At 40.8% G+C, this 13,708-nt stretch overlaps 1 protein-coding gene across 8 annotated transcripts in view; it reads left to right on the top strand.

Annotated features, from left to right (window-relative positions):
• golga3 (golgin A3) overlaps nucleotides 1-13,708 on the top strand; it is a 62,327-nt gene that overhangs the window by 14,732 nt on the left and 33,887 nt on the right. For 3 of the 8 annotated variants that reach the window (XR_013578241.1, XM_078554515.1, XM_078554522.1), the window contains exon 2: nucleotides 8,245-8,634. The exons of 2 other annotated variants lie outside the window; for them this stretch is intronic. Coding sequence is in view for 5 of the 6 variants with exons in the window: in XM_078554515.1 (XP_078410641.1) it covers nucleotides 8,245-8,634 (390 nt within the window). In the remaining variant the exon portion in view is untranslated. Of the gene's footprint in view, nucleotides 1-1,080; nucleotides 1,274-8,244; nucleotides 8,635-13,708 lie in introns of those variants that run through there. 3 more of the 8 variants (XM_078554517.1, XM_078554518.1, XM_078554519.1) reach the window with 3 other exon arrangements.

The following is a 13,708-nucleotide window of genomic DNA, read 5'->3' as shown; positions in this document are numbered from 1 at the left end:
CCTAAATGTCACTGAACCAGTGTTGCTCATGAGCTAATTGCTGGAATGGATGAGAGATAACGTTCCCTTACATTTTAATAAACTCCAATGTGCTATGCTACTGTTTGTGGTTTTGACTTTTAAAGGTTGTTTGGTAGGGGTTCCTCCTTTTAACTTATTTATATTTATTAGCAATAATTTTTAGTACAATTGCTGCATTAGCCCAATTCTTGAGAGCTCCCTGGGGATGTGTGTGGGGGGTGGGGTTGGAATGAGGAATTAGTGCTGATTTTAAAATATACTGATAATCAGTGTAGGGTGTAGATTTTGTTGATAGTCAAGTATGTTTGAATTTGCAATACCTATGTTTTTTTTAGAGCCATCCCACTATGACCTTGGTTGATAACAAAAGCCATTCTCTGTGAAGCCTGAGATATAAGCAAACCTGTGGAATTTTGGAGCACCTTGAGGCCATTTTCTGTGACTGGCCCGATCAAATTTGTGGCAGTTAACATTTGATAGCCCAACCCGAGTGTTTACATATGTACCTGGGAGTGTCAGCTGCCTACCTGCAGGGAAATGGAAGCGGTGTACTGAGATCTAAAGAGGAGCAGGAAACGTTTTTTTAAATGGAGTAACCAGGCTTTTTTAAAAAAAAACTAATAACAGCAAAGACAAAAAAATCCAATGCCCTTCATAATACTGGTGGTATTTTTTTTAAATAAAGGATTTTGAAGAAATTGGCCAAAATTTACAACCTCCCAAATCTCCTCAACACTTGCTTGTATCAGATTGTCAGAAAGCAAATAATAATATGACATTATTGAAATAAGGCACTTTGGAAAGTGTGCAGCGAAATATTACCTGAGACGTTTCAGATAAGCAGTTTTTTTATAAACAGGTATATACATATTGTGATGACTAACCAGACCTGAAAATCTTGTACTTGAAACCATATCCGGGTGATGCAATACTTACAATACTGTCCCTTTGTGTTCACCTCCAACTTTACTGTGTTTGCAGACTCCGCTGGTGAAATTATAGCCAACCTGTGAGCCAGTCCCAGCCACAGCAGCTGTGATCTCCTCCGCATCCAGCACCTGGAATGCAAAACGTTTTGTGGATGCTTTCCATGGCTGTGGAATTTATAGAGCATTGATGAGGAATTCTGGTTAAAATGCAAACAAAAATCTGAATATTTTATTTTGAAATGATTCTGTCATCTGCATGGGTTTGACCAGACCTAAGGGTACTGTCAGATTGATGGTTATCGCCCTAACTAACTACCTTAAAGGTGAATAAATGCAGCCACCTTTTACGCATCAGTTATGTCACATTCCAGAGGCTTGAGCACAGTATCTAGGCCAGTGTTTTTCAACTAGGGTACCCCGAACCCAAGAGTTCCATGAGCATACCTAAAGAGTTCTGTGCATTTTTTGGGTCATTTGGAAATTGTTCAATTCTAAAATACAACATTCGTGCATGCAATGAAAAATAATGAATTTCTTTTGCATTTTCATTAATTTGTTCAATAGTGTTTTACTTTGTATTCATTTTTGTTTTATTATATACGGTGGGAGAGGAGGAGGGAGAGAGAGTTGGAGTTCCACAGAATTTCACAATATATTATAGGGTTCCTTAAACAAAATAAGACTGCAAACCATTGATCTAGGATGACACTGCAGTCTCGTGTTGCACTGTTGCAGATGTCATCTTTCGGAAGAGACATTCAAACCAGGACCTTGTCTTCCCTCTTGGTTGGGTGTGGAAGGTCCCTGGGCATTTATTTTGAAGCAGAGTAGGGGGGAGTTCTCCCCAGTCTCCTGGCCAAAATTTATTTCTTGACCAATAACTTCGATTGATTATAATAGCATTGTTGTTTGTGGGACTTGCTCTATGAAAGTTGGTTGCGAATTTCTGACACGAAAGTGCTTCATTGGGTGTAGAGAGTTTTGGGGCATCCTGAAGTAATAAAATGTCCCGTATAAATCCAGTGTTCATTTTTTTACTTTGAATAACATAACAGGTTTTCTCTGAATAATTTTCATGCTCTGATTTCAAAGAGGGGAAAATATTCAATTTTCTTTTTATTTGTTCACTGAATGTGGGTGACACTGGACGGGCTGCAATAATTGCCCACCTCGAGTTGCTCAGAGAAAGTGGAGGTGATGGACTGACTTGCACTGTTGCAGCCTATGTGGTAAACCCTTTTCATCAATTGATTATAACTGAGTGGCTTCCTCGCTTGCTTCAAGTGATGATATAGATCAACCATGCGATGTCACTGGAATCACAAGCAGGGGTGGCAGGCTCCCTTCTCTGAAGGAAATTAACAAGTCAGTTATGTTTCGATGCCAATCTGGAAACGTTCAGCATTATTCCTATAGCGTCAAGCTATAAATTACTAGATTTTTAAAATTAGGTCCACAGATTGCACAGTTGGGCTTTGACCTCATGAACTGTAAGCTGCTGGACCATTCCCATAACCACTACCCTACCAAAGCAAGAAACCAAGCAAACTTGTAAAGTATGCAACTTGTAAAGATTTCATGGAATGGAGATTATTAATTGAGTAAAATTGCAAAGTTTGCTGTTTTATTAAATATATAAAATACTCAAAAGCCATTTTTACAAAACCATGCAAATTTAATATCAGTAAAGATTGGTAAAGGAAGGAAACTAGCTGGAAGAAAAGTCCTTTCATCCCTCAGATGTAGTATCGCCTATAAGATGATGCACTGCAGCAGCTCGCCAAGCCACTCCAAACCCACAACTTCTACCACCTAGAAGAACAAAGGCAGCAGATAGATGGGAACACCACCACCTGCAACTTCCCCTCTAAGCCACACCCCATCCTGACTTGGAACTATATTGTTGTTCCTTCATCATCACTGGGTCAAAATCCTGGAACTCCCTCTGTAACAGCAGTGTGTGTGTACCTACACCCACATGGACTGCAGCAGTTTAAGAAGGCAGTTCACCACTACTTTCTCGAGGGCAATTAGGAATGGGCAACAAATGCTGGCCTTGCCAGTGATGTTCACATCCTAGGAACAAATGAGAAAAAGCATATTATGGAAAGTAAATACAGTTTAGGGTCCCCACTCTGGATTGACGCTACAAATTTAATGTTAGTCTGAAGCTGAACTGCTTTCTACTAATGCAACTTTTGGGAATTTTGTTCTTGGTTCCTAATATTGTAGAGAAGTAACTTGTGTTCTTGATGAACCTCACGAAAAATGTGAACAAGCCACTCTAGAACAGCACCAGCTTATGCAGAGACTTTATGCCATTGGTACCTGTGATATTTCCCATTGCACCTCATTATTTTTGATGAATTAAGCTGTCATTTTCCTGTGATCATTGAATTGTTCCTGTTACTTGGTATGACTATTTTGATATCAAAATAAAATATTCAAAATTGGTTCGTATATATGTACTTAATATTTTTCATCTCAAGATGTGCCAGATAATAGGGTAAAACTCTGAAATGCAATAATTGTAAACCTGACTGAAAATATTCCCTTAATGTAATCATTGTGCATTAAAGTTATGTTGTAGGTGTATGAAATTGACCTGCTAGCGAGTTCCATTCTTCTTGGAAACATTATTTTTTATTAGTCATTGCTTTGCATGTGTGTCAGTTTTAGTTTAGTATCTGCATGTGTGGTCAAGATTAACTGCATTATTTATTGTGTTGGAGTCATTGGTGGAAGTTGTGCTGTTACTGCACTTAGAATGTTTGGATGGGGGAAGGAAGAGAGAAAATGAGGGACGATGTTTTGACACTAAGGATGAAGGGTTCTTCAACATAGCTGTCACATGTGACAACTGGTTGGAGTCACACCGAGCACGAAGGAAGATGATTGTGGTTGTTGGAAGTTAGTCATTTCGAATCCAGGACATCACTTCAGGAGTCCCTCAGGGTAGTGTCTTCAGCCCAACCATCTTCAGCTGTTTCATCAATGGTTGACAGAAAAAGTAGACTTTTCTGGCGGTATTTTTCTTGCCTACATTAGGCTGGTAGTCTGAAAACAGAAGAGCGACATTATTTTCTGTTGGTATAACATTAAATTCACAGTGAGAGAATTGAGCTCTGATCTTTCTTTTGTCCTAGGCCCAATCATCAGCTGCTTCATCAGTGACCTTCCTTCATCATAAGGTCAGAAGTGGGGATGTTCACTTATGATTGCACAATGTTTAGCACCATTTGTGACTCCTCAGATACTGAAGCAGTCCATGTCCAAATGCAGCAAGACCTGGACAATATCTAGGCTTGGCTGACAAGTGGCAAGTAACATTTGTGCCACACAAGTGCCAAGCAATGACCATCTCCAACAAGAGAGAAGCTAACCATTGTCCCTTGACATTCAATGGCATTACCGTCGCTGAATTCCCCCACTATCAACACTCTGGGGTTACATTGACCAGAAACTGAACTGGACTAGCTGTATAAATACTGTGGCTACAAGAGCAGGCCAGAGGCTAGGAATCTTGCGATGTGTAACTCACCTCCTGACTCCCCAAAGTCTGTCCACCATCTACAAGGCCCAGGCTAGGAGTGTGATGGAATACTCCCCACTTGGCTGGATGAGTGCAGCTCCCACAACACTTAAGAAGCTTGACACCATCCAGGACAAAGCAGCCTGCTTGATTGGCAACATATCCACAAAGTTTCACTCCCTCCACCACTGATGCCCAGTAGCAGCAGTGTGTACCATCTACAAGATGCACTGGAGGAATTCATCAAGGTTCCTTTGACAGCACCTTCTAAACCCATGACCACTACATTTAGAAGGACAAGGGCAGCAGATAGATGGGAATACCACCACCTGGAAGTTCCCCTTCAAGTCACTCACCATCCTGACTTGGAAATATATCACCGTTCCTTCACTGTCGCTGGGTCAAAATTCTGGAACTCCCTCCCTAACAGCACTGTGGGTGTACCCACACCACATGGACTGCAGTGGTTCAAGAAGGCTGCTCATCACCACCTTCTCAAGGGCAACTAGGGATAGGCAATAAATGCTGGCCCAGCCAGCGAAGCCCACATCCTATGAATGAATAATAAGAAAAACAACTGCATCTACAGAGTGAGACTACATCAAATTAGTTTCACTGTAATTAAGTCCCTCTTGCTTTAAATGCACCTTTGAATGTATTTAATATCATGGATGATTTATTCTTGTCTGCGGAGAAAATGTATTAAAAAAATTTGTAACAAGGAGTGTCAAAGTTTAAGAAACTAAAATTGTGGTTGACAGAAAAAGTAGACTTTTCTGGTGGTATTTTTCTTGTCTACAATAGGCTGGTAGTCTGCGTATAGAAGAAGGACATTATTTTCTGTTGGTATAACATTGAATTCACAGTGAGAGAATCGAGTCCTGATCTTTCTTTTGTCCTAGGCCCAATCATCTTCAGCTGCTTCATCAGTGACCTTCCTTCATCATAAGGTCAGAAGTGGGGATGTTCGCTGATGATTGCACAATGTTCAGCACCATCTGCGACTCCTCAGATACTAAAGCAGCCCATGTCCAAATGCAGCAAGATCTGGACAATATCCTGGCTTGGGCTGACAAGTGGCAAGTAACATTCACACCACACAAGTGCCAGGCAATGACCATCTTCAACAAGAGAGAATCTAACCACTGTCCCTTGACATTAAATGGCATTACCATCGCTGAATTCCCCCACTATCAACATCCTGGGGTTACGTTGACCAGAAACTGAACTGGACGAGCCATGTAAATACTGTGGCGACAAGAGCAGGTCAGAGGCAAGGAATCCTGCGACGAGTAGCTCTCACCTCCTGACTTCCCAAAGTCTGTCCATCAGATACAAGGCACAAGTCAGGAGTGTGATGGAATACTCCCCACTTGCCTGGATGAGTGCAGCTCCCACAACACTCCAGAAGCTTGACACCATGCAGGACAAAACAGCCCACTTGATTAGCACCACATCCACAAAGCTTCACTCCCTCCACCACCAACTAACAGTGGCAGCAGTGTGTACCATCTACAAGATGCACTGCCGAAACTCACCAAGGCTCCTTAGGCAGCACTTTGCAAACACATGACCACTACCATCTAGAAAGACCAGGGCAGCAGACACATGGGAACACCACCGCCTGGAAGTTCCTCTCCAAGCCACTCACCATCCTGACTTGGAAATATATCCCCGTTCTTTCACTGTCACTGGGTCAAAATCCTGGAACTCCTTCCCTAACAGCACTGTGGGTGTAGCTACACCACAGGGGCTGCAGCAGTTCAAAAAGGCAGCTCACCACCACCTTCTCAAGGGCAATTAGGGATGGGCAATAAATGTTGGTCTAGCCAGCAACGCTCACATCCCATAAATGAATGTAAAAAAAATAAATATTCCCCCCCCCTCCCCCCCCAACTCTGTTGAGTGGGGATATGCTAATGTAACGCTACTGGATCAGTAATCCAGAGAACATGAATTCAAATTCCACCATGCCAGTTTGAGAATTGAACTCAATTGAAATAAACCAACCTGGATATAAAAAGTTGGAATAAGTGCAAGTGATTATGAAATTGTCATAAATCCCAGCTGGTTCATTGAAGAAGGGAACCTGTGGTCCTTATTCAGTCTGACCTATGTGATTCCAGTCCCATTCCAAAATGGTTCACTCTTAACTGCCTTCTGAAGTAGCCTAGAAACCACTCAGTTCTATCAAACCAATACAAAGATTGAAAGGAAGGAGATGGCCCACCATCACTACTACCACCTCGGTAACTAAGAATGTGCAATAAATGCCCATGATGCTCAAATCCTGAGAATGACCCAAAATCAAATTGTAGTTTAGGCCTGGTGTACAGCTGACACTTCAGATGTAGCCATTGTAGGAGGAGAGAGAAGGAAGAGTTGGAAGAGAGAAGAATCGAGCAAGACTAGTCTTACCTTGCAGATCAGCATCTTCTATTGGCTTTTTGTCGAATGAGATTCATAATGATCCTTCTACTGTGGAACTTTTAAGACATTGTACAACATTGAATGGTGGATTTATGCCTGCGGTCCAGACCTATTGCTGACCTTTGTGCCATTTTAGGAAAGTACTGGTCAAAGTTCAAGTATCTTTCCACACAGAGTGGGATGGGTGAGACAAAAAGGTAAAGAGGAGACCATAATCAAGCTTTTAATTCACATCTCTGTCAGCTTGATCAGTGTTTATTTTGGCCTGGGAAATGATAGCTGTCCTTTGCTCCCAGTGTTAGTGCTTGGACTGGAAAACCGGAAACCCGGTAGTGATGGTTGTGGTACTGATAGTGGTGGGTGAGGGGTGGTATGGGACCAAATGTTCATTGAAAAAAAAATAGCCATTGATGAAAATAAAATTGCCAAAATATCCGTAACATTTGGGTTTCATTGCTGAATGGATATGGTCAGAAGCCCAACCAGCAAACTGGAGATGTGTTATTTTCAAAACCCTCTTTCTTTATCTCAGAACAAACTTTAAGGAGCCTTATTGTGACTTTTGGAATGTCAATGGTGTTTCTCAAAAGAAAATGGTAACATTTGTGCTTCTATTTTGTGATGAATTATCAGTTCCTAATTCTGAACGAATGTAGTTTAGCCCTTCACCTGTGTAGTTCCAGACTTGGGTATATATTTATTTTGAAAAATGATAAATTTTTATAGTGGTTCTGGCACTGAAAGTTGACAGTAAGTCATTGACTTGTTTGTACACACTACAAGCTAAAAAATTTGAAAAGAAGTGAGAGTTTTCAAGGATAGAATGTGGGAGTTACCCTGAAAATAGATGTAAATTGTAGATTGGAACATCGCCAACTTGTGACACTAAGCTATGTTTTTATGCTTTGAAGCTTTCCTGCCAGTGCATGCCAGATGACCATTTTTAGACAAAACAAAATAACTTATTCCAAGCCTTTGCCTTCCTTTTTAAAGGTTATACTTAAGGTAATGAAAAATAGTTTTCAGTTTTCCATCCTTGTTAAAACAGGAAAGAAATTTGAACTTGGGTGATGAGCCGAAAGTGAATTTGTGTTTCACTTGTTTCAGTTGACGTCGCTTTCCTCTTTTCTGTTTTATGTCAGTTTCCTCCCCAATCCTCCTCTAAATCTAAAATATCAAAGTCATGGAATGCTTTAAAAAAAAATGCCACAAACTTAGTAATAGTTAGAAGACTGAGAAAAACAAGATTAGAAGTTTGCTTTTCAGCTGGTGTCAAGTTTAAGTGGTAGAATAGGGTGGTACTAGTTGCTAACTGTGCTTCATTTTTCATAGGTGCCTTTGTGAACAGTACTGATAAAGTGCCAAACATTGGAGCAGCTATGGACGCCAGCAGTATCTCAGGCAAACATGAGGGCAAGATCCAGCAACTGTGTGCTTCCAGTGATAAAGGTGCTGATGGTGAAGGAGACAGTTGTCAGAATGGATCTAAGTCTGTTTACAGGTCCACTGGGCCTTCTGGCATTCCCCAGGTTGTCTCTAACTCACCAGAAAGTCAGCCACCAAAGTGCAGATCTGATGAGAGCACAGAGCCTTCCCCAGGTGTGGATGGTTTCAATGACAACTTAAAGAAGCCTCAGGGAGCTAAATCTGAGATGTTTGTTCAAAAAAGTGAAGCTTTGCAGTCGCTCATTCTAAGTCTTCCTATGCAAGAAACCAATTTGTGTAAGCATTTATTTACAGCGGGAGCTGTTCCACCCTCCTTCCTCCTTTTTTGAACTTTCCTCTTTGCCAAAATTGGCATGCTTTTTTAAGCTTAATTGATCAAGCTGGCAACTCCATGTGCTGTCTCTTTCTGTGCATGTGCTACTATAGAAATGTCTTTTAAGAAAAGTTTGGTACATGGAAAGCTGCTCTGTTCCAAACGTCAGTAGCCAAAAAGTGAAGTTTACAGATATCAACCGGTGTCAGCAGGAATAAGGGACACATCCATCTACTCCCTTTCGGATCTGAGCTTACTGGATGGAAGTGCAGTGGGTAAGTTAGGAGCGAAGTAGCTTGTTTCAAGGTGGAGCTTATCTGCCTCGTATCACAAGGTGTTCTTCTGCTTCAGTACAAATAACTTGTTGGAATCAATTTCCATTCATGATTTTGGAAATTGTTACTCTTTCTCCTCACCCCCAAAACCTATTATTTTCCCTACCCCATACTGAGATGATTGCAAAGGAGGTTGAAATTGGACATGGGGCTGGAGGCATTAGCAGAGCTGGGATGAAGCCATAGAGGGATTTGCAAGTGAGGACACTGATTTTGAATTTAAATCCATTGTGTAACAGGGAGTTAATGGAAGTTGGTGTAGTAAAGGACACATGGAGTTTAATGCAGGGTTTTTAGACAAGCTGAAGTTTATGTATCAATTCGTTGTGTGGCAGCTACTATGATACAATATGATGCTATTTTCAACTTTTGGTCAATAATCATGTTGATCATTTTGCTCCTATGCGTTAATTGTATTCCCTTAACTGTGTAATGATATACACCAAAATACCTGTATAAACTACCTCACCTTTTCCAGAATCTTTATTTACCTCTTTTGAGCACTGATCCTTTCCTGTGTCCCTTCCCTGCAGTTTTAAAAAAAAAGAATTAATGATGTGAGGTCAACAATTAAAAGTAGCATTATAAAACTCACACTGTAAAAAATCTAATTTTAAAAAATACATCAAATTTGAAAATCAGCTCTCCTATGGTAGTTGGCAATATAACTTGCCTGCATTCTTAAAAATGGTGACAAAGTAGCAAACCAAATTAATTTTGGTATTGCCAATTTAGGCATGTTCACCCATAGAGAGCTTCTTTACTTGTACTACATTTGTCATGTTACAGGAGGCTGAATAACAGCAGCTTTGGATGGAACTCTTCACTGTTACCTAGAGTTTCATCATTATAATATTGGGGAAGTGCTGAAGCTGCCAGAGCAGCTCCAGCCTGTAGAAACCACTTCTGTTACCTTTTTAAGATTACAGGATAGTGTTGATGTGAGGTATGTAAAAGTTCCTGCCCCACCCAAATTCAGCTGAAGGAAATAGAGGAATGAGGGATGGAGTAGAGAGTTCAAAAAAGAAACTTGTACACGTGGTTTGTTTTACTTTGCTTGAATTTTAAGTGGCAAAAAGCGCAAAACCAAATCCCACTTTGTGTAATGTATGTTGCAGCTCTAAAACCCTGTTGCCTTTGATTCTTTTGCAATGTGCTTCAGCTTTGTGTTTCTTGTTTGTGTCTCTGTGCAAATGAGTTTTGTTGTTGGTATTAACACAAATGCTTTGTATTCAGATTTGAGGTTTCATAGTTACTGTGTTTGATATCTGATAGATCCTGAATCCTTTGGATTTTGCCTGTGGCATAAATTCCTGCTTGCTGGAATTGTAGGTAGATTGAATTTTTACTTTGCCAAATTCACCTTGGATTGGCAATTGCAGGATGTGTTTGGTGTTTAGGGTAAAAGCAAAATACTGCGGATGCTGGAAATCTGAAACAAAAACAAAAATACCTGGAAAAACTCAGCAGGTCTGACAGCATCTGCGGAGAGGAATATAGTTAACATTTCGAGTCAGTATGACTCTTCATCAGAACTGTCTGTTTAAAGTACCAGTCAACATAGACCAGCCATTTAATTTTTAAAAATCCCAATATTCTTTCCCCCCCATCCCCCCCCCACCCCCCTGCATTAAGCCCATAGCCCAGACCTTCAATTTAGCCATTAGGTTGGCAGATGTGTGTTATGGTGTAATTTGTTCACACCACAAGGGAGTGCCCTAATAAATCCCAGTCAGTTGTTTGGCCTGACATAATGTTGGAGATTAACTGTGGCAGGGCTTTGAGGACATCCAGCTGGGGTTCAGAGCAGGATGGGGATGTAGCATGGGTGGTAGTCAGGATGTTTCTGGTTTGTAAAGAAAAGTAACTTATTTAAAAAAAAAAGAAGCATTTGGGCCTATGTGATTGTTTTGAGATTGGACTTTTTAGTCTATTAGATTTAAACAGTCCCTCGCAGTTGATAATGTCACTGGATAGAAGAGCAACATTTTTTTTAAAATTGATGTAACATTGTATTATGTCACCTATATATGGGCAGAGGTGCTATTTGCCCCCCATCACTTCCAGCAAGATCAGCAGGCCTGTTGCTGCATAACATATTCTGCTGGAATTAGACTGGCTTCCTGTTTACTTTTACTGGGAGACACTTGTTCAGGTGGCTGCTTGCCCGGGTAGTTGCTTTTGTCCAGGAGGTGTAGTCAGCTGACTTTCCATGAAGGGAAATCACAGCTGAATCCACCTTCTCCTCACTTAATGTCAGCAAATGTTAATGGATAATAATCCAGGATTTGCTAATTTGCCTCTTAATTGCTCCCTTCACCCCATCTCCTAAAACCCTGTGGTGCAGAGGCCAGTTATAACTTCCTACCTCTTGCCTTGCTAACTCAACATGCACTGAGGATGAATCCTAGAACTTTCTGATCACTATAGTTTGGTCTTGCATTACTGTTCCTACTAGGCTATCCAGGGAGCCACCTTGCCCTCACTGGAATCTCAATTTGCTTTTTTATTGTCTTGTAACTTTTAACTTTGAGGCGATGCCATGCCCCATACCACCTAATAATGTGTCACATGTGCTAACTCTGTGCTAGTTATTAGAAAGCTTTCCACAGTGGCTTGGACTTGGGGTACAGTAATCGTGGTAGTTATGGTACTGGATTGGCAATCCAGAGGTTGTAAATTCAAATATTACCAGGCAAGTTGTGAAATTTAATGAAATAAATTTGTGGGCTAGTGTCTCAAAAATAACTGGGATGTCAAAGAAACCTAACTGGTTCACCAGTGTCCTTCAGGAAAAATAATCTCCTCTTTCCCTACCTGATTTTGGCTCCCATTTGACCCCAATCCCACAAGATCTGATTGTCTCTTGATAAAATTACCCTGCAATTTGCCCAGTCGTGTGAACTATTGCTACAAAGCAGAAGGCTCACTAATACGAACCGCCTCAAATGGTTTTCCCAGGAATCTAAGGATGGGCAATAAATGCAGCCTTGCTAGCATCACCCACATCCCACTGCCTGAATTTTTTAAATTTCTGCTTTGCAAGTTGGTTCTTGCCATGCATATGTATGAACATTCATGCATACATACAAAAATATGATTTAGCAGCAGGAGTAGGCCACTCGGCCTCTCAAGCCTGCACCCCCATTCGGTAAGATCGTGGCTGATCTGGCTGTAACCTCAACTCCACATCCCCGCATACTCCTGATAACCTTTCACCCTCTTATCAAGAATCTACTTAGCTTTGTCTTAAGAATATTCAAACACTCCACTTCCATTGCCCTTTGAAGAAGAGAGTTTCAAAGACTCATGACCCTCAGAGAATATTTCTCCTTATCCCTGTCTTAAATGAGTGACCCCTTATTTTTAAACTGTGACCGCTAATTCTCAATTCTCCCGCTAGGCAAAACACCCTCTCCACCATCCGCCCTGTCAAGACCCCACAGGATCTTAAAGGTTTCAATCACGTCGCCTCTTACTCTTCTAAACTGCAGTGGATACAAACCCAACCTGTCCGATCTTTCCTCACAAGACAACCCACCCATTCCCGGTATTAGTCTTGTAAACCTACTCTGAACTGCTTCTAATTCATTTACATCCTTAAATAAGGAGACCAATACTGTACACAGTATTCCAGATGTGGTCTCGCCAGTGCCCTGTACAACTGAAGCATAACCTCCCTACTTTTGTATTCAATTCCCCTCGCAATAAACGATGACATTCTATTTGCTTTCCTAATTACTTGCTGTACCAGCATACTAGCCTTTTGTGATTCATGCACTAGGACACCCAGATCCCTCTGAATCTCGGAGCTCTGCAATCTCTCACCATTTAGATAATATGTTTTTTTATTCTTGCTGCCAAAATGCATTTCACATTTATGCACATTATACTCCATTTTGCCAGATCTTTGCCCACTCATTTAACCCATCAATGTCCCTTTGTAGCCTCCTTGTGTCCTATTCACAACTTACTTTCCTACCTAACTTTTGTGTCATCAGGAAATTTAGCCAATCCATGACATTTATATAAATTGTAAAAAGTTGAGGCCCCAGCACTGATCCTTGTTACATCCTGCCAACCAGAAAAAGACCCATTTATACCTACCCCTTAGCTAGACATGCCAATATGTTACCCCCTACACCATGTACTTTTATTTTCCACAATAACCTTTGATGTGGCATCTTATCAAGAGCCCTCTGGGAATCTAAGTACAGCACACCCACCGCTTCTCCTTTATCCACAGCATATGTTACTACTTCAATGAACTCCAATAAATTGGTTAAACGTGATTTCCCTTTCACAAAACCATGTTGAGTCTGCCTGATTGCCTCGAATTTTTCTAAGTGCCCTTTAATAAACATCTTTAATAATAGATTCTAACATTTTCCCAATGACAGATGTTATGTAACACAAAATTCTATAGGAAATTGTTAACTAAGATAGGTGAACTTTTGTTGGGCTATGTAACCAATCTGTTCGCAGCTATCCAGTTATGACCACCAAATTTTTTTGCAATCCATTTATGTTGTAATGAATTTCTCCACATTACAATTGTCAGTAGAGTTAATTTAACAAGCTGCCACACTGATTTTCTGCTCGATTTCATCTGACTCTCATCGACCGCCCCACTAATGGAATAAAGAGACAAAGAAAATTATTACTTTTTGTTGAAACCATGTTGGGTGTCTCCTGTAAAACA

This window comes from Cetorhinus maximus, chromosome 12 (genome assembly GCF_964194155.1).
Source record: "Cetorhinus maximus chromosome 12, sCetMax3.hap1.1, whole genome shotgun sequence".
Taxonomy (NCBI): Eukaryota; Metazoa; Chordata; class Chondrichthyes; order Lamniformes; family Cetorhinidae; genus Cetorhinus; species Cetorhinus maximus.
The sequence above is the reverse complement of the archived record's forward strand: the minus strand, read 5'-3'. Positions and strand labels throughout refer to the sequence as shown.